The sequence below is a fragment of the Gorilla gorilla genome, chromosome 10 (assembly GCF_029281585.2).
Source record: "Gorilla gorilla gorilla isolate KB3781 chromosome 10, NHGRI_mGorGor1-v2.1_pri, whole genome shotgun sequence".
In the NCBI taxonomy this organism is placed as follows: Eukaryota; Metazoa; Chordata; class Mammalia; order Primates; family Hominidae; genus Gorilla; species Gorilla gorilla.
This window is the reverse complement of record NC_073234.2, coordinates 74,726,078-74,748,098: the sequence shown is the minus strand read 5'-3', so window position 1 is coordinate 74,748,098 and position 22,021 is coordinate 74,726,078. Positions and strand designations below refer to the sequence as shown.

At 38.4% G+C, this 22,021-nt stretch overlaps 1 protein-coding gene across 2 annotated transcripts in view; it reads right to left on the bottom strand.

Moving 5' to 3' along the window:
* ITPR2 (inositol 1,4,5-trisphosphate receptor type 2) overlaps positions 1-22,021 on the bottom strand; it is a 499,301-nt gene that overhangs the window by 202,804 nt on the left and 274,476 nt on the right. For both annotated transcript variants that reach the window (XM_031000671.3, XM_055358014.1), the window contains 2 exons: positions 17,981-18,123; positions 11,974-12,082 (listed from right to left, as the gene is read on the bottom strand). In XM_031000671.3, coding sequence (XP_030856531.1) covers positions 11,974-12,082; positions 17,981-18,123 — 252 coding nt within the window. The remainder of the gene's footprint in view (positions 1-11,973; positions 12,083-17,980; positions 18,124-22,021) is intronic.

Below are 22,021 nucleotides of genomic sequence, written 5' to 3'. Positions count from 1 at the left end.
AGTTTACGCTGTTACTATTATTTGGGGCATGTACCTGAAAGTTAGATAAGAATATATCCCCCACAAACACACCTTTTTGGAAAAAAAAAAGATTTGCTTAACCTTCAGGTTGCTAGAACTAGCAAAGGAAGTAAGTCTGAAAGAAGTGGCTTGAAAAACTGAAATCAAATTCAAATTATCATTTACTTTCACCAGCATTATTTAATTCCCTACTATGTGGAGAAGCATCAAAGAAAGCAGAATCAGAAAACCTTGATTCATATTCCCTCTCTGCCATTTACAAAGCCTGTGATTTTTTTTTTCTTTTTCTTTTTTTTTTTTTTTTTTTTTTTTTTGAGACAGAATCTCACTCTGTCACCCAGGCTGGAATGCAGTGGCATGATCTCAGCTCACTGCAACCTCCACCTTCTGGGTACAAGCAACTCTTCTGCCTCACCCTCCAGAGTAGCTGGGACTACAGGTGCGCACCACCATGCCAGGCTAATTTTTGTGTTTTTAGTAGATACGGGGTTTCACCATGCTGGCCAGGCTGGTCTCGAACTCCTGACCTCGTGATCCGCCTGCCTCCACCTCCCAAAGTGCTAGGATTACAGGCGTGAGCCACTGCGCCCGGACAGCCTGTGATTCTTACCAGGTCATTTTACCTACTGTGCCTTTCTTTTTATCTATAAAATGGAGATTAAAATACTTTCTTTCCTCAGAGAGTTAGTGTGAAGATCCAAGCAGACACAGACACATTGTTACCTTGCAAACAGCTTCTCTAGATATGCCTAGTCAACAGCAGTTAAATAATAACAACAATAATAGTGTGGTTTTGGTGCCTCATATACCAGGTTGCAAATCTTCTCTGTGAGGACCTGTTCAAACAGTATCCCGAAATTAGTGCATTTGATAAAAAAGGTGAAATGTATCAGGCCCAGTCTTATCCAGAGCCTTTCTATTCCTTCTCCTCTCAACTGTAACACCATTGAGCAGTTCAGAACACCAATTTCATCCTGTGGCAGGAGAGCCTGATGCTGCTTGAGATCAACAGTTCTTGGACTCTGCAGCTAGTTGCTCTCATTAATCTAACTCAGTGTCCCAGTTCATGTGACTGGACCTTGGCCTCTCCCCATAAGTCCCAAATGCTGCCATGTTCTCCTGGTTTTATAGTAAGTTTTTTTTTTTTTTCCTGGTTCAAAGCCTACATGGTTTTTCTTTTTGAAAACCTACATGGTTTCTTTTTGTAGCCTGGGTCTCTTGCTTGTTCCTACTGGGTCCAGGGAGGAGCGCCCTTCCTGGAACAGAAGCCTCATGGCTGGAACCCCCTCCCCACTGGCTGGCCTTCAGATTTGGTCATCATCTGCTCCAATCCCCCTTGGCTGAGCTCACACCATAACTGTGCACAGTGTCTGGGATCCCCTTTTGCTTTCTAAGCCACACGGTGAGCAAAAGACAACAGCAGTCCCCTGGTCCCAGTGCTTTCTGCGAGACGTCTTCTTCCTCAGCCCTCTATGCTGTGGTTCTCTGCTGCCCACCCAAGTTTGCAGGGATGTCAAATACAAAGAAACCTGCTGTTACCTGGGTAACAGAGATATGCAAAGTATAACATGACATGATATGTCTAGAATCTACTTCTTAGATAGGACTAGGGAAGGTCAATGTGCTGCATTGCAGAGAGCTGGTAACATTTACATCTACTATGTGTGAATCTGTCCCTCTGCAAACATTTATTGAGTAGCAACTAAGTGCAGGGCACAATTCTAGACACAGAAATACTTCAGTGAATAAGATCAACAGTCTCTGCCTTCAAATAGTATACCATTTTGTGGAGGGTGGGCTGGAACTGGAGAGAAATCCAGTACTCTACCCTCCTAGAATCTCAGCACTGAAAGGCCTTTTAGGCATTCTTTCACCTTACATTATGCATCAGCCCTATCCCCAAGGAGTTTCTAACTTATTTTAAATGGCAGTACATACACCAAAGAAAACCTTCATAAGGCATGATATGAAAAGGTCTACACTAATAAGATAAATATAATTTTATAAGTGCTGAAATGATTACAAATTAGAATGATATGGAATTAAACTAAATGGGAAATACTTCCTGGAAAAGGTTTTAGGTTAGATTTAGGTGGAAATGATGAACATGATAACTTAATAATACATTGATTTTAGTGATTCTCCTTTTAGTTCCTTACTCTCTTCTCCTTTTTTTTCTTTTAATGCTATCCAAGTTTGTTTTTTAATCACAATGCCATTTTTCACCTACAATCATTAGCTACCAAATGTCCTATACTTACTAGAGGCAATGAATGGTGGTTACCTTCTGAGTACAGGCAATATTTTCAATATGACTTTTTAGTCATAGATCTCTAAAGAGTGGTAGCATATCTCAAAAACCCTTGAAGCAATGAGTGCTATTATGTGAGATTTTGAAAGAGTAAAGTAAATGTGAGGCACAGTTAAGAACTTTGTAATTTTTTTGTAATAATGAGGTTAAAATGAATATAATTCATCCAGTAAATTTATCACTTTTATAGTCTAACAAGTGACCAAACCAGCCCAGCAACTGAAAAGAGTAAATTTCTAAAAGCAACTGTTGCTTTTATACCCACTTTAATGGTTGAAAGTATTTTTGCCTAAGTGAAAATATAAAATAAAAATTCCAAAGTGGAAGAGCATGCTAATAATGTATACTAAAGCAGATCTCTTATTATAAGAACACATCAACTCACTTTCATATTTCCAACCACTTAGCGACATAGCACATGTGTTAAAACATAACACAGCTGGGCGTGGTGGCTCAAACCTATAATCCCAGCACTTTGGGAGGCCGAGGCAGGTGGATCACCTTAGGTCAGGAGTTCAAGACCAGCCTCGTCAACATGGTGAAACCCCGTCTCTCCTTAAAAAAAAAAAAAAATTAGCTGGACATGGTGGCAGCCGCCTGTAATCCCAGCTACTCGGGAGGCTGAGACAGGAGAATCACTTGAACCCGGGAGGCAGAGGTTGCAGTGAGCTGAGATCATGCCATTGCACTCCAGCATGGGTGACAAGAGTGAAACTCCATCTCAAAAAAATAAAATAAAATAACACATGCAGGTGCACACAACCACAATATACATGGGAATGACTAAGATGGTACACAGTTGCAGCATCACTAATACTTGATTTAAAACAACATTAGAGCACTTATATTACAAAACAAATGTACTCACCTCTAAAATGTATTTAATAAGAAATATTATAAAATACAGCTGATAATAAAACTAAAATGTATTTCTCTCAGCAAAAGTTATTATCCAATTTTTAAGCTACAATGCAGTCTATGTAGCATTTCTATTTAAATTCATTCATTTGCCTGCTAGAAACTGAAATGAGTATATGCATAGATGTGAATGATTCTATACAGATTGATACAATAAGAGGAGCTTGATACAATTTACAAATTTGCAACAATGCAATTATTGCTGGGACTGACACATGCATATTTGATGTAGGAGTTAAGTTGCTTGGTATAATTATGACATTCTTTTTGTGACTTCTCAAAATTAGAAATAAAAGATTAGTTACAATATTTTTTCCTGCTGAGGATAAGAATAAATTTCTTGTTAACTCAGGAGTCAGTATATTTTAGAGTTAAAAAAAAAAGAGGACATCTTAAAAATAATTCAGGCATCATTTCTTAAAGATCTTTATTCCATATCACTCCGGATATCAACTTTCAAATCAAGAATCCACTGTCTGCTATCACTGTTCAATGTCTAAATATCACCTACCCCACCTGGGCATTTGTAAAGATCACAGCTGTCAATTAGATGCTATGCTATTTGTTGAATGCCACATTTCAACAAGGGGCTATATCCAGTAGTCATCTTACAAAATATTGTTTAGAACTTTTATAACTAATATTCTAGTTAATAACAACTCAGACCGTGATCACAAGGTGGGTGTCAAGCCTTTCCTGGGCAGCTCACTGAATAAATGGATTATGCTTTCCAGTACACACTTAGGCAAATTTTATCAAGAATAAAATTGAAGAACTTTTCATGTTATTTAGTTTTGTAACTGAGAAAATAAATGAGTTGTGACTATAAGTCCTATAACCTGTTTGGATCTAACATGCCAATGAAGTGTGTGAGCTCAGAAGCGCAACTGTTTAGGTTGGAATCCCAGGTCTCTTTCTCCTAAGATGTGTGACCTTAAAAACTTTCTATACCTCAGTTTCCTAACCAGTAAAAGGGAGATAATAAAACTATGACATAGGGTTGAAGAATAAATAAGGTAACATATATAAGTGATTAGGAACAGTGTCTGATAGTACTGTCTGATAATAACAATGTCACACGGTAAGCTCTTAATAAATGCTAGCTATTAATTTTTAAAACCGTTGCTTAAAACTGTACCATAGCTATTGCAGAGGCAGCTCTCAATATCTTTGCAACAATATTCCAAGGATAGATGGTATTTTAAATCTGATCATTTTAAGAATATTGAACTTTACTATAAAAACATCTCTGTTGCCCTATAGATTATATGTATGTCAGTGTAACATTAATAGATAGGAATATAGTCATGGGGAAATTGTAACTGTCATTCTAAATAGGTCAACTTCTTTGACTAGAATGTAAAGAGAGTAACTGTAAATTACCATTTCCACAGGCGATCCATGAATATTTTCAATGCTCGTTCTCTTCTGCAATTCTAAAGTACAGAAGCTATGAATTTTATATACTTAGGATTGGAGTTGACAGACATCTCTACTTTCATGATTTATATATGTTTTTCCCTTTTTATGAGAGAAATAATTTGTAATGCTCTATAAATCTTAATGAAAATGTATACTAAAGAGTACAAGATGCAGGAAATTGATCCCCAAAATCCTTAAAACCAAACCAAACCAAACCATTCCTCTGAGTGCAGTCCTTATTTCCTGCTCCAACCTCATCAGCCCACCTCTATCCAATCCACATAAGCTCTTTCTGTCTCCATTAGCAACTCACCACTACACAGATTTGGACCTCTAAAGTATCTTTAAATACACAGAACGAAGGCACAGTACTGTAATAAAGCTACTCTCTTCATCAGCACACACACACTATCAGATATTGTGTGTGTTTGTGTGTGTGTGTGTGACAGAGACAGGGGAAGAGAGAGAGAGAGGAGAGAGAGGGAGAGAGAAAGAGAGTGTCATGGAAATAAGAGTAGAACAAAATGGCTTTAAGGATAGAGAATTTTAGAAATCACATTGCCCTCAGGCTGGGCACGGTAGCTCACAGCACTTTGGGAGGCTGAAGCAGGTGGATTGCTTGAGGTCAGGAGTTCAAGACCAGCCTGACCAAGATGGTGAAACCCTGTTTCTACTAAAAATACAAAAATTAGCTGGGTGGCAGGTGCCTGTAATCCCAGCTACTCGGGAGGCTGAGGCAGGAGAATCACTTGAACCCAGGAGGTGGAGATCGCAGTGAGCCAAGATAGCATCACTGCACTCCAGCCTGGGTGACAGAGCAAGACTCTGTCTCAAAGAAAAAGAGAAATCACTCTGCCCTCCAGCCATTTTGAAGCATTCCTTCTCTTCTCTTTCCCTACCCCAATGTTCCAACATACATATTTTTTTAAAGTACAAATAAATATGCCTGCTGTTGTTACCTTTAAAAAGCCTTCTAAATATGCCAACCCCAAAGGAAAACTAAGCTCTCAGACTTGTTAGGGTTGTTAGTTACATCCTTTGTAAACTCTTGCTTTTCTATCACAGTCACCTAAACAAACAGTATTTTAAGGGGGAATTTTTTAAAACTCAGGTAATTTTCCCCTTAAAGACTTTCTATAAAAAATTTTCACATTTTATCCTTCCATTAAAAATAAATACTATAGCTTAACTAACTATATGATCCCTAGATGATTTCACATATAGGCACACTTCACAGAAAATTAAATTTTCCTTTATTTATTTTATTCTTTCAAGAATCTTTAAGATGTTGCCCACCCGTATCTTATTTCTCAGTGTCTTAGGCACAAACTAAGAAACATGGGTCAAGGAAGAATATCCCTAAGTATAATTAATTTAGAAATTGTACTCAAGGGTATTCTAAATTATAAGCTTTTAATAAATAATTGACCAGTAGGTAAAATCTAATTACATTTAGTTACATTAAATATCCTTAACGTAATTCTTTAATACATCATACAGAGAAGGCTAACAAACTCGGGAAATTTAGAATCCCAGGGTTGGGAAGTGCTTTAAAGGACATTTGGTTCAACCATGAAGCAAATTTATGCTTCATTGCCCTATTTTTAAATTTTTACCAGTTTCACACATAGACACACACACACAGACACACAGAGACACACACACACACACACACACACACACAACCACTTCTGGTGTCAGGAACCAAGGAAATAAAAATAGTAATTTTCTTTTAAGTTGACATTTTAAATTCAAATAAGTGGAGTCTCAAATGTAATATTAGAATAGCTCGTGTGAAAAACCCTGGTTTGAGTTTTCTGTTTTGATTTAATTCTGATAAATCTCCTGGGAATGCTTCAATACACAGTCGAAATCCAGCTGGTTAGGCATTACAGGGCAGGTATTGGGTAACCTATGTGACTTAACGCAATTCACTTTTCTGAGTCTCTCTTTTCACATTTGCAATGTGGAGGTAACACTGCCTGTCCTGTGTATGTGTTAGAATTGTTGAAAGGTAGCAAAATATTCTAAAATATTTTGAAAACAGCAAAGTGCTATAGATTCCAAGCATTTTTGTTCTATTCATTTGCATTTAAATTGCCCTACACAGTAATATTAATCAGCCACAAGTAAATACTACATCTACATTCTAGATGTTATTTCTCACTGTCAATAAAAGGGTCATTGTGATAGGCAGAATAATGGCCCTCCCCAAAGATGCACATGCCCTCATGATCCCTTTCCTAGTCACCAGAACCTGTAAACATGTTACCTCACATGCCAAAAGGGATTCGGCAGGTGTGATTTGAGTTAAGGCTCTTGAGATGGGAAAATTATACCAGATTATCCAGGTGGTTCCAATGTAATCACAGGTGTTCTTATAGGAAGGAGACAGGAGCATCAGAGTAGGAGAAGATGTGACAATTGTGGGAAGGGGGGCGGGAAATAGGGAGTGGAGATTGAAAGGTACTACACTACCGGCTTTAAAGATAGGGGATGGGGCCACGAGCCAAGGAATGCAGGTGGCCTCCAGAATCCAGAAAAGGCAAGGAAATGAACTCTCCCCTAGAGTCTGCAGAAGGAACACACTACTGCTCACACCTTGATTTTAAGCTTTTGACTTTCAAAACTGTAAGATAATAAATTTGTGTGGTTTTACACACCACAAAGTTTCTGGTCACTAGGAAAAAATACAGTCATGGAAACACAGCCACCCCTTATCCCACTACTGCTAATTAGGGCTTGTTATTAGAGCCCACCATTGGTTGTACAATAGTATCTTTTGCTACTTTTTGAATCTATTATCCAAGGCCATTTCACCCAAATGGGTGAGCCATTTAGCTCCCCTCCACTGGCATGGATCACTGAGCACCAGCTGTTTCAGAAGGACCAATGGACAAAATATAGAGATCATGGAGTCCCAACTCGTTCCCAAACTGGTTGTTTGAATCCTTCTAGATCCAATACACTTATCTTTAAGATTTCCTGAGAGGGGAATGAGATGTCTTCTGCTTCCACTGATAGAAATACTTCTCATTTCAAAACACTTAGAATTAAAAAGTTGTCTAAGAGCTAGAATTGCTTTAGCTATAATTTTTTTTATTCTGTCCTTAGTAAACGTGAAAATTAGGAAACAAGAAAATTAAGAAATAAAATATGTATGCCTTTTATAGGGTTTTTCCTTTTTCTTTTTTGTTCTTATAAATTTACAGGATAAATGAGACATTTTGTTACATGTATATAAATGTGTAGTGATCAAGTCAGTGTATTTGATGTGTCCATCACTCAAATACAACATATTTTGTTAAGTATAGTCACCCTACTCTGCTATCAAACACTGAATTTATTCCTTCTGTCATACTGTATGTTTGTAGCCTTTAACCCAGTTCCCTTCATTTTCCCACTCCCACCCTTCCCAGTCTCTGTTATCTATCTTTCCACTCTCTTACCTTCATATGATCAAATGTGTTAGCTCCCACATATAAGTGAGAACATGTAGTATTTGTCTTTTTGTACCTGGCTTATTTCACTTAAGATAATGACCTTCAGTTCCATGCAGCATCCACGTTGCTGCAAATGACATGATATCATAATCTTCTGGAAGAATCTTAAAATTCATATGGAACCAAAAAAGAGTTGGAATAGCCAAAGCAATCCTGAGTGAAAAGAACAAAGCTGGAGGCATCAAATTATCTAACTTATAATATATTGCAGGGCTACACTACACTAACCAAAGCAGCACGGTATTGGTATAAAAATAGACACACAGACCAATGGAACAGAATGCAGAATCCAGGAACAAAGCCATATATTTACAGCCAACTGATCTTCAACAAAGCAGATAAGAACTTACACTGGGGAAAGAACATCCTCTCCAATAAATGACACTGGGAAAATTGGACAGTCACATGCAGAAGAAACTGGATCCCTATCTCTCACCATATACAAAAATCAACTCAAAATGGATTAAAGACTTAAATATAAAACTTGAAACGATAAAAATACTGGAAGAAAACCTAGGGAAAACTCTCTTGGAAATTGGTCTAGGCAAATAATTTATGACTAAGATCTGAAAAGCACAGGCAACAGAAACAAAAATAGACAAATGGGACTATCTTAAACTAAAAAGCTTCTGCACAGCAGAGGAAACACTCAACAGAGTGAAGAGACAACCTGTTGAATGGGAGAAAATATTTGCAAATTATTTATCTGACAGGAGACTAGTAACCAAAATATACAAGAAACTCAAACAACTCAACAGGACAAAAGCAAATAACCTCATTAGAAAGTGGGCAAAAGACATGACTAGACATTTCTCAAAGGAAGACAGAGAAATGGCCGAGAAGCATATGAAAAACTCCTCAACATCACTTATCATCAGAGAAATGCAACTCAAAATGACAACAGGATATTATCTTTCCCCAGCCAGAATGGCCATTATTAAAAAGACAAAAAAATAACAGACGTTGATGAGGATGTGGAGAAAAGGAAACTCAAACCTTACTGGTGGGAATGTAAACTAGTAGAGCCACTATGAAAAACAGTACAGAGATTTCTCAAAAAACGAAAAACAGAATTATCATTGGATTCAGCAATCCCACTACTGAGTATTTATCCAAGGAAAAGAAATGAACATATCAAAGGGATACCTGCACTCACATGTTTACTGCAACATTATTCACCACAGCAAAGACATGAAATCAACCCAAATGTCCCTTGACGGATGAATGGGTAAAGAAAATGTGATGAATATATGTGCAATGGAATTTTATTCAGCCATAAAAAAATGAAATCAGGTTTTTCTTTCTTAGTTAAATGACTTCATTTCCCCCATATTTACTATTTTCTTAGAAGTTTATCTGAATCTTTACCTATTTTGGATGTTATTCTGTCTTATATTCTGTCTGCCTATGTCTTAAAATTTGGAGCCATAAACCTGCTAGACAAAGTATACTAACCTTTCTTAATAGCAATGCCAAAAATTTGTAAAACTTGGCTATGATCAAAGGAGTAAGAAGATTAAACAAAGAGGAAGGAGTTCCAATTTAAACTTTGGTTCTAGCTCTTGCTGTGTAACCTCAGTCAAATCACATCGCCTCTCTGGGACTCTGTGGCATCATCTATAAAATAAAGAGCTCGGACTAAATTTCCAGATACAGCCTAAAGTGTCCTAAAAGAGAAGCATGAAGTATTTTGGTAATTCTATTGAGAAAGTAATCACCACTTGCTGGAACAATTGATAAGTACTACCCAGTAGCTCCTCCACAAAGATAGCCGGTGGCATTGAGGCTTGATTGGATTTTTGCAATCTATGATTCCAGGTGAAGCAAAGGTCAGGGCAGGAAAAGCCTGAGGTACATTATAGGTACATTGAGTAACACAGATTTATGGAGGCTAATGGATGAAGACAGATGGGGGTGGAAGTGGAGAGGACAAATGGAGGGCCTGGAACACCGACGCTGTGCAGAGCCCCTGATGGTTTCTGAAGGGCTCTAGTGATCTCTTCCCTACACTATTAAGGGAGTCCACTAGCACAGGAATTGTACCCATTCATGGCCCTTGGCAAGCTGTGTCATTCATATCAGTATCCCCAGTTCCCAGGCACAATGATCACCATTTAATAGTTTGCTCACAACATATGTGTTGGGTGACTGAATGAAGAACTTGCAATTAGCCTTTCCCATCTCAACTCTTCTGTGAGGGCTGTGTGCTGGGGGTGTCCTTTACATCACATCTTGCATAAATGGGGACCCTTGGAGTTAGGAAAACAGCAGCCCTGCCTCTACCCAAGGGAGCAGTTCTGTCTCAGGAAACTGCACTCCTGGAATTTTCTCGACGGGAGGTAATAAAAGCCTGAACTAGTGATAGCAGTGGGAATGGAAAGGAGAAAACAAGTGATTTATTTTAGAGTGGTTTGGGAGACACATAAAAATACTCTTGACTAGACAAAGTAAAAATTTAGCCTGATTTCTTTCCGATTTTCCTTTGGAGTAATTCAATAAAAATCTGTTACATAAAAATGGAAGACTTGCCATGTACCTCCTGTTAAGTACAAGTCACTTTTATTGTGAACCTCGTCCTCTGCCAGAAAAGTATATTGACTTCATTTTTCTACTTCAGAATCTGGTACTTCAGTCAATATCACACAATCTACAGCAATATTTTAAGAGAAAGACAACCATAAGTCCCAAGGAATTCTCTTTATCATTTTTTAAATATGAAAGCACGTTTTTGAGTCCTATCTTAGAGAAATATTTGCTAAAATTGCATTGACCACCTTTATTTTGATCATTTGTTTTCCAAATATAATTGAAGTGATGCAGAGAACTATTGCAAAGTAGAAGGCATTTTTATTACTGAAACAAACATTGATTCACATGGAATATTTTGAAGCAATGCTCTTTCTATTAATATCTAAGTTTCCATTACATTTTTTTCTAAGATGGGAATGCACTTTTAAAAACCCAACCACTACAATCTTTCTGGAATTTAGCATATACATAAAGTAATACATAAAATCCTTCCAGTTTTAAAATATCAGATGATTAGTATTTACCGAAACAGACCAAAAAGTTATTGAGGAACATGGTACAAATTTTGTTTAATATCTAACACAAAAGTACAGACAGCTAGCTAAAAAAAATTCTCTAGATTTATATTTTATATTTAAGTGTATCACCTTGGGTATCAAACATGCTGCTAGCTATCTCTTAATGAGCACCTAAGCTGTCATTTTTAATAACAGACTGACAATTATTATCTATAGGTTGATATTTCCCTGAAAATCACTTGTGAATCTCAAGTTAATATAGTTAAGAATAGAAACTGACTATTCCACTTACTAAAATAGTATTATTTTATAATACTTGGCAGAATATTATAAAAAATAACATGAATATATATTTATAATAAAAAATCAACATATGCCAAAATGCATAGACATTCTCAGTATGTGGCAGAACTTTACACAAAATCTAAATAATGCATCTCAGTTACTCATTGTTTAAAAAGGTCATTTGGTCCACTAAAGCCATAAGAGGAAAAAACAGAGATCCAAGAATATAATATAAGAATATAATAAAACAAATATCTAGGCCACTCTAATTTTAGTTATTTCCCAATTTAAAACAAGGCATGAGAGATGAATATCATAAAAACTCAAATTATGTAATTCATCTAAGTACATGCACCATTAAGATATAATACAAGTAATCACGTAATAGCCTATTGTAATTCATAGGTTACAGTATTGGGGAAATCCTACTTTATTTTTAAATAATAAAATTTTTTTAAAAAAATACCTCTTCCGCAAAGCTGTCTTTCTTCTCTAACATTTCTCGTAATGTCTGAAGAATTTTAACGCACAGTTTTTCTTCTTTCTCCATTAGTTTCTTTGTATGATTAATCAACCTTAAAGCAAAACATGAGACCTTTAGAAAGACAGTGATTTCTCTTCAAGCTATATACAAACATCAAAGGCCATAGGGGAAAAAAATTACACAATTATTTGAGAATATGAAGTAAACCAGGCACATGTTTTCAAAAGTTTTAAGATCACACTTCAGCTTATAAATTTTGTATTACAACACATTATTTTTGTCTTACAACAAAATATCTCAGGGCTTCTCAAACTTACTCAGGTGGCATTCTTTTAGTGGGATACAATACTCTGAGAAACAATGAAATACTAATATTCTCACCCCAATATATGAACTAAAACAAATTTATTAGAGAAATATAAATATTTATATTATACTACATTTTATTATGTTATACTATATTATTTTTATATACTGTATTACATTAAGCATACAGTAGCAGTTGCTGTATACAACTCGGCAACCTTAATATAACAGGCTGCTTTCCAGTTTCCATTCATAATAATATGATATTTTTCACTGCCAGGGTTTGGTAGGAACAAGCATTTTTTGTATTAAGAGCAAAAAACAAAACAAAACAAAAGTGACATCAAGACAGTCTAACCATTTACTAGTTTGGGTATAATTTGGGCAAAAACTCCAATCAATTTTCATCAAGTGGTACACTGTGCACTGGTGCTCCGTTAGGAGAAGAGTTTCAAGATCACCATCCCCAAGAACTTAAAATCAGATAAAATGTTCATTAACAGAATTTAGCTTATATAGCTATATATATAGCCTATATAGCTCATGTTGTTAAAAAGCTGATCCTCAAAATGACCCTGTAAGATGTCTTCCTTAAATGATCCAATTTCAGTGACATAACATGAGTACTGTGGGATATAACCCTGGGGAAAAAGTGAACTTTCACTGGTTAATGGCTACCAAGTGCTTATCAGGTGTCAGGGTCAAGTGTAAGGGCTTCCCAGGGACTCCCAATTTATCCTCACACCAAGCCTATGAGACAGGTTCAGACTAATTTTGCTCATGACAGAAGAGAGGCCCAGGGAGATATGGCAACTTGCCTCTGGTTACCTAAATTGTTAAGTGGTGAGACCTGCAAATGCATTCAGGTCCATCTGACCTCAGAGCGAAAATTCTTAAGAACGACTCTGTGGTGACAGGACTCAGGTCACTGATCTCCTGAGTCTCAGGGGTCTTGTGCAGAGTCCCCACACATGCTAGGCTGCACACAGCCCCCTGAATGAGCAAGTGCCACAACAGAGGCATTGGCAAATGCTGTGAACCAGACATGAAACCACTTCATTCTGCTGGGGGGAATTACCTAGGGCTGATCAGAGAAGGTTTCAGTGAAGAGATAGCATGCTACTAATGAAGATTTCACCTGGCAAGGAAGGCTCGGGAGAGAAGACATCCCTGCAAAGGGAATGGTATGAACACAGGACAGAGGCAGAAACCTGGCCGGCATGTCCAGGAAATGAGAAGCATGACAATTGCCCGCTGACACTTAAAGACCTGGAAGAGGAAAGTGTAAGAGATGTGGTTTGGAAAGAAGGGACTGGAATATTAACCTCAAGAGTCTGGAATGTTTTCTAGAGAAAATAGGGAACCACTGTTCTAAAGCACCTGAATGCCTCTTCCCATTGTGAGAAAGAGACCAATGATGGCAGCGGGAAAGATGAAGCAGAGGAGACGGAGCAAGGCGAGCGAGCAGTGGCAGAGGTTGGGTGAGGACGTACGAAGCAACAGAGAAGACCCACAGCAGAGACTTGTAAATGATGACATGTGGGAAGTGGAAGAGGAAGCAGGGCAGGTCAGAGACCCCTGAAATGAATAGACTAGGCTAATGTGTGGATGGTGATCAGTTTTTTTAAATTTATTTAATGAGACAGGGTCTCTGTCACCCAGGCTGGAGTGCAGTGATGTGATCATAGCTCATTGCAGCCTAGACCTCCTGGGCTCAAGCTATCCTCCCACCTCAGCCTCCTGAGTAGCTGGGACCACAGGTATACGCCACCATGCCTGGCTAAATTTTTTTACTTTTTGCAGAGATAGGGTCTTGCTTTGTGGCCCAGGCTGTTTTCAAACTCAAGGGATCCCCCTGCTTCAGCCTCCCAAAGTGCTGGGATTAGAAGTGTGAGCCATCACATCCAGCTCAATGGTGACAGTTTAAAATGACGCTGTTCCATGGTGAAGAAGTAGCAAACACACAATGAAAGTAACACTGATGTCCTTTTAGACATGTTGAGTCTAGAAAAGGTGTTATATCCATGCGGTCAGGCCGAGCAGGCAGAAGAATTTCAAAAGTTCTCCTGGCAAGGAAAGTGAAGCCTGCCTTTCTAAAACTTCTACTATTCGATTCTTTCTTTCACACAACAGTTTTTATTTTTAATTTTTAATTTTTGTGGATACATAGTAGGCATATACATTCACATAATAGTCTTTAAATATGTGAAAATAGTTTTGGTGGACATGATAAATTTCTTTTGATTTTGTTTTTTGCTCTCTCAGGCTAAGTATTTCCATTTTCTTTAACTCTTCCTTAGATAAACCATATTGAAAATATCAACCATAAGGTTGAATGACCACTTGCTACAGATTTATAAAAGTTATGCAAAGGCCACATAATGTTTGGTTGAGTTAGGTCAGTGACTTTCAAATATTTTTCTATGATCAAAGTAAGAAATATATTTCACAAAACAACCCAGTAAAGAAGTACCTGTGTGGGAGTGTGTGTATAAACTCACACAAATGTCACCCTCACTATGAGATGCACTCTGATAATTTGTATCTTCTCTAATTCATTTTTTAAATTAGCTGGTTGCGTCTACCTAAGTCAGTTTAAAAATCTATAAATGGATCACACCCCACGGTTTGAAAAACACTGAGATTCTCCTTCACAAGGGAGAAGTAGGTGTTGATTTGAATGGACTCTAATCAGCCGCCTTAAAGGTTAACAGTATCATTGACCTATTCTCTTCTCTTTCACTCTATGTGTTAAGTAGACCCCTGTCCTGGGGTCTATCCTCATATTCTCCTGCAGACTCATCTGAGTCAACAGATTCCAAGAATTAGATTCATTTGAGAAAGTAGGAAGCCCTACTTAGGGCTTGGCCCTAAATTTATATTCTCCAGCTAAGCTTTACCAGGATGGTATGCACAGCAATACAAGACCCCTGGCAGCCAGGCATGGTAGCTCACGCCTGTAATCCCAGCACTTTGGGAGGCCGACGTGGGCGGATCATGAGGTCAGGAGATTGAGACCATCCTGGCTAACACGGTGAAACCCTGTCTCTTAAAAAACAGAAAAAATTAGCTGGGCTTGGTGGCGGGTGCCTCTAGTCCCAGCTACTCGAGAGGCTGAGGCAGGATAATGGCGTGAACCCGGGAGGCAGAGCTTGCAGTGAGCCGAGATTGCGCCACTGCACTACAGCCTGGGTGACAGAGCAAGACTCTGTCTCAAAAAAAAAGACCCCTGGCAAAGCTATTCATAAAGTTGTATTTTAATTTTGTAAGATATTCTTACAAAGGAAACCCTTAGTTCTTCACAGAGTTGGGGAAGTGGTAGGGTGAGCAGTAAGGCAGAAAACAGACAATCCTGAGGCTCTGGCTGTAATATAATTGCAATAGCACAAAAATCCCTTCTAGAACCACTCATGTAAACACAACATCATTTTACTTCATGTGCGTGTGGGATCTGCAATGTATTCCTATTATCATATCACTTCTGCTTCTCTCCTTTCAGGTTACCTAATGGTACCACAGGCTTGTCTCCATCTGCAGCACAGCTCAATATTTGCTTGATATCATGAGTTACCTCATAACACTTTCTCATAGACCAGTATCTCCAAGTTCTAGACCAGTGCTGTCTAACAGAACTCTCTGCAAAAATACACGTGTTCCATATTTGTGCTGTCAAATTTGGTAGCCATTAGCCACATGTGGCTACTGAGCACTTGAAATGTTGCAAATATGACTGAGGAAGTGGATTTTTATTTCATTTTAATTCATTTAAACTATAATTTAAATAACCATGTGTGGCTAGTAGCTACCATATTGGCACCCTAGTTCTCGACAAGGAGTCAGGAAACCTTTTCTCTAAAGGATCAGACAGTAAATATTTTAGGCTTTGTGGAGTACACAGTCTCTGTGGCAACTAACTGATTCTGCCACAGTGGCATGAAAGCAGCCACAGACAATCCAGAAATGAATGAGCACCACTGTATTTCAGTAAAACTTTATTTACAGAAATGAGTAGCAGGACCAATTTAGCCTGAGGGCCAGAGCTTGCCAACCCGTTCCAGGCTGTCACATCTCGGGGATATAGCTATTGTATTATGTTAATTTACTGAATTTAACAGGTTTATCGCCTAACTTTTAACTCATATTCCATACACAGACATATATTTATAGGAGATGAAGGGTATTTATCAAAGATCCTATTATCTTTGCTTTTTTTTTTCATTTAGTTCTTATGTTTAGATCTGTAATGGGTACAGGTGCAGAGTTCTCACATGCATGTATGTGCAGTGGTGAAGTCTGGGCTTTCAACGTACCCATCATCTGAATAGTGAACTGCGCTCAACACCCTATTTTTATAGGTGTTGAGTGAATTTTATAGTGAATTACTAGGCAATACCTCCACTTAAAATTTTCTTTCTAATGTTCTCAGCAGTCATCAGTTGTACACTCAGGGCCTCTTCACTTTAAAATCCTTACTCACAAGATTGGCAGGTGTCTGGACAAATACACTCTTCCCAATCTCCCTAAGACGCAATGAGTCTAAAGCCAAAAATACCTGATTCTGGCCATAGTATAAAAACCCCACCTATTCTTCAACATGATCCCTGTAGTCAGTTTTTCTCATCCCATACCTTGTTTTCACTCCCAAGGTCCCAGCTTAAATGGTGAAAGAAAGGAACACACTTCTTGTGTGCCCTAGTCCTTTAATCTCTGCCTCGATATATCACAGTTGATAGAAGAGGTTTCCAGATCTCTTTCAGTAATACCCTCTACCACACAGGAATTAGCTGGGATGAGTCATGGTCAAGGGGCTTGGCAAGCTCATCTCACTGACTCTCCATCCAGATACTCTTCCCAGGAAGACCAAGCACCCTCTTTCTGACTGGCCATCTAGGGTCTACATGTGACGACCTGCGGATCCCCCTCAATAACGTGCCCTCCACATAAAGACAAGTCTCTTCTTTCTGGAACTAGTTATGCTTTTTCTCACAACTGCTTATTCTTGCACATCTCCCTTGAGAATTTTTCACTTACCATTAAGATGAAGATACTCTAGGGTAAACATATCAGCTATAATAGATCTGCAATACCACAAACGCTAAGAAACATCAGTAAACGAAAGAGCTGCAGATGAGGATCATCCAGGCAGCATGGCCACGTGCGGGGTCTGAGTCTTACTAACCCTGCACCTGAAGCACACCTGGTCCTCAGCAATCTCCTCTCTGAATCAGGCTGACCTCCCAGTCTCTGGGTGTTTATGCAGATTAGATAAAATAATAGTTAAACACATATGACAATAGTAAGACCTCAATAAAAGCTAGCTCTTTTTCCTTTCTCCCTATGTTAATGAAAATAAGTGACTTTAAACAAGAATTTTTTTAAAGGTCACACCATATAATTATGGAAAGGAATTAGGACCAAAATATTATTTTGCATGATACTTTGTGCCCCATAATGACACACTTTATTTTCAGTAAATTTAGTAAAATATGATAACTTGACCTTCACCAAAATAAAATTTCAAATGAATCAATTTAATTATTCTGGCAGCATATTTTAACATGGATTTTAGACCTTTCACATACTTTGCGGACTGTCATTTTATATCAGTGAAGTATAAAGCGGAAATGTTAGAGGCCATCTCAGTTTGACGACACTAGCAGAATCTCAGACTGGATCCACTTACTTCGACATGAAAGCGCCACATCTTATTCTTGCATCGCTTCCCTCAGGGAACAGCAGTTCTGGACTGTACAATACATCAACCAACACTGAGAATTCAGCCTGCATCATTGGGCTGAACTGGTGCTCCAAGGAGGCCACTACATCCTAGGGAATGAAACACAAGAGAACCCACATGAAGGCGTAAGTCAGATTTCATCTTTCGAAGATAAGACAAGCCTAAGAATACTAATGGGAATTTTATAGATGCCCCTCTATTTCCATAGCACCAAATGTCTGTGCCATTATTACAGTCTGGTTTTATATATGAATATTGCCTGGGTCTCTCTTTGTGTGTGTGTGTGTGTGTGTGTGTGTGTCTGTGTTTTTTCGTTTACAAGATAAGGGAGGGACAGGTAGCTATAAGACTTCTAAGCATATACACCTATAGAGGAAAAGTCAGTTAAGCCACTGTATGTGACCTGCAGTGCCTAGGATTATAATGGAGACATGACAGGTACTCATTACATTGCAATAAATTAGGGGAATACCCAGGGAACAGCTTAAAAAAAAAAAAAAAGATTTCCAGCCAGGTGCGGTGCCTCACGCATGTAATCCCAGCACTTTGGGAGGCCAAGGCAGGTGGATTGCATGAGGCCAGGATTTGGGGACCAGCCTGGTCAACATGGTGAAACCATGCCTCTACTAAAAATACAAAAATCAGCCAGGCATGGTGGCATGCGCCTGTGGTCCCAGCTACTCAGGAGGCTGAGGTGGGAGAACCACCTGAGCCTGGGAGGCGGAGGTTGCAATGACGCAATATAGCGCCATTGCACTCTAGCCTGGGTGACAGAGCGAAACCCTGTCTCAAATTGAAAAAAAAAAAAATCCCATGTGTCATTGGTCATTCAGAATGAATCATTTCATCCAATGGGGAAAGTCACTGAAATATTATTTGAAGCAATATTAGTACTATACATGGGTTCAGTGACATTCAACAGAATTTCAAATTATATTTTTTGAGAGACCCTATTGGTCACCTAACCAACAGCCTTTCTTTACCCTCTTCCTTGCTAACAGAATCTCAATGTCATTTCTGAGTCAGGCAACAACATTCTCAGGGGATGAGCCCCCTCAGCTTAGGGTCAAGATTGATTACTCTAAGCCAGGCATGGTTATCCCATTTCCGCCTGCAGCAATCTGTCCAGGTATCATTATGTGACACAGTCCCAGTCAATGAGACATCAGGTGAAGTCAGCTGACAGAGCAGGGTACATGTGGTGTGTGGGGAGGTTCTTTCAAAACCACCTACTGCTCTCAAGGCAGCTTGAGGGTGTGAATCCAAAATCTGAGACAGCCCTCGTGTGACCCTGGGAGACCAGCACCAAGCTGAATGCCTACAGACCTTTGGTTTTAGGGGCCCAGGCCTACTATTAGCAAACTCAAGGAAAGCCACAGCTCCAGGTTTCTTGCTATGTGAAATGATATGGTCTTTATTATTTAAGTCACTTTCAGTTGAATGTTGTGTTATTTAAAGCTGAAAGCATCTTAACTGATATGTTTCTAAAATGAACTGCAGGTAATCATAATTTCCTAAACATTCTTTAATGGTTAAAACACCCCCATTTTATTTTTAAACTACATTAGAAGAAAAAAAAAACTAACTTCTTACATAAAGGAACAATTTATTCACCCATAGCTATGGCATATTTTTATTAAGCAGAACATTGCCAATTGCTTATTGTCACTCTTAGCTACAGAAGCACAGATGGGGATGTCACCCTCTTGATTTCTTATAAATTATGTTAATTCATGTTTTAACTCTTTCTCTTTCCGAAAAAGTGATCATTTCTACTTCAACCACTCTAAATAAGCTTTCTGAGAAATGTCTGAAAACAATTAAAAGAGACTAATGGGAACTAGCATAAAGGGGAAAACTAGATATTATATAAAAGTAGGGACAGCATGTTTATCAAATATGACAATATTTAATTAAATGTCCCTGTTGTTTAGATTACCTCTTCTTTGTTTCATCTACTAAACAAATAGCACTCAGGCTGCTGTGATGTGAATTCTGTCTTTAACTCTTATTTTGGTCATGAGGCAACTATGCAACCTCCCTAAGTCATTGTTTCCCCACTTGAAAGCTTAGGATAATGATACTAACAATCACGTGAGTTTGCTGCAAGGATTAAAGGTAAGTGCATAGAACATCCTCTAACACATACAGGCCACTTATTCCATATAAATGCTAGTAATCTTTATTATTGAGCACCAGTTAGCTGTGATCATCACCCAAACTCAGTGGTTTACTTGCCTGTCTTCATCTTAATCACTCCTAACCATTTTACACACTGGTTTCTGCTCTTTGAAACACTTTCTGCTCTTGACTTCTATGACACCACACTTTATTTTCCACCTATGTCCTTACTATTTCTTCATCAACTCTTGATAGCTCCTGCTCCTTTTCTCTTTGCTATCTACATTTTCTTCCGAGAAATCTCATCCAATTCTATGGTTTTAATATCATCTGCAAGTTGGAACTCCCACATTTATATTTCCAGCATGGACATCTTTCTAAACCACTTCAGACTCACTTATCCAACAGCCTAGTTGACACACTTACTTAGGTATCTAAATAGGCATCTCAACTTTAAAATTCCCCAAATAGAACTCCTAATTTCAACTCAGTCTCAACTTCTTTCTCTCCCATTACTTCCTATCTTAGTAAATAACACAATCATATCAAAACCAGAGTCATCCTTGATTCTTCTTTCCATTATCCTACAACACATCGATTCATCCACCAAGTTCTATTAGTTCTACAACTAAATACATACAAAATTAATACACTTCTCTGCATTACTATTGTTACCTCCTTAAGCCAAGCTACCATCACCTTTTGCCTGAATTAATGCAAAGCTACCTAACTAGATTCACTGCTTCCATGTGTGGATCTTATAATACACTCAGAATTCACAGTGATCTTTTAAAAAGTAAACCAGGTCAGCCTCTCCTCTGCTGAAAATCTTCAATGAGTTGTCATCACACATAGAATACAATTAAAATGCCTTAATATGTGCCTTAATCTGTTCAGGCTGCTATAACAAAATAGCTTAAACTGAGTAGCTTATGAACAACAGAAATTATTTCTCATAGTTCTGGAGGCTGCGAAGTCCAAGATCAGGCACCAGCAGATTTGTTGTCTGGTGAGGATGCACTTCCTGGTTCATAGAGGGTGCTTCTCTTGCTGTGTCCTCACATGGTAGAAGGGCTGAATGAGCTTGCACGGGCCTATTTTACAGGGACTCTAATCGCAACTCCCAGAAGACATCACCTCCTAATACTATCCCCTTGGGGGTTAGAATTTTGGCATATGAATTTGGGGTGGGGGAGGACACAAACACTCAGGGCACAGCCATAGCACCATGTAAGTCTCTACATGATTTGGCCCCTTATCTCATAATATTTTCTTCCTTTACTCACTAAACTCCTGCCCCAGTGGGCTTTTCTTGGATCTTCAAACCCATAAACCTCCTGTCTAAGCACCTTTGCATTTCCTATTTCCTTCCCATAAAACTATCTGAACCTAAATCTTGGAATAGATTATTCATCATTATTCATATCTCAACACAACTGTTACTCTGGCAGAGAGGAACTTCACAGTTACAGGGCCACTCTCCCAGTAATTCTCCACCATGCTGTTACTCTGTTCTATTTTTTACATTGCAGTTTTAATTATCCAACAATTTATCATTTATTTAATGAGTTAGAATGCATGTCCCAGAAGAGCATAGACCCCATGGATCTCTCTTTAGCACTTCACACAGTGGCTAGTATAGAATTTTCACTAAATAAATACTTACTTAATGGATATCAATCTATTAAAAGAAGTTTACTAAAAGAAGTTTAAGGCACACCCTCTCTGTGCTGGTTGACACTACTATATACCTCTCCTCTGAAATGTTCTACTCCCTTTGCTCTCCTGACCCTCCTCCTTTCTGACCCACTTTTTTTTCTTGCACTCTTTATGTGGCCATTCTGCTACCCTTAGCCTCTCATAGGG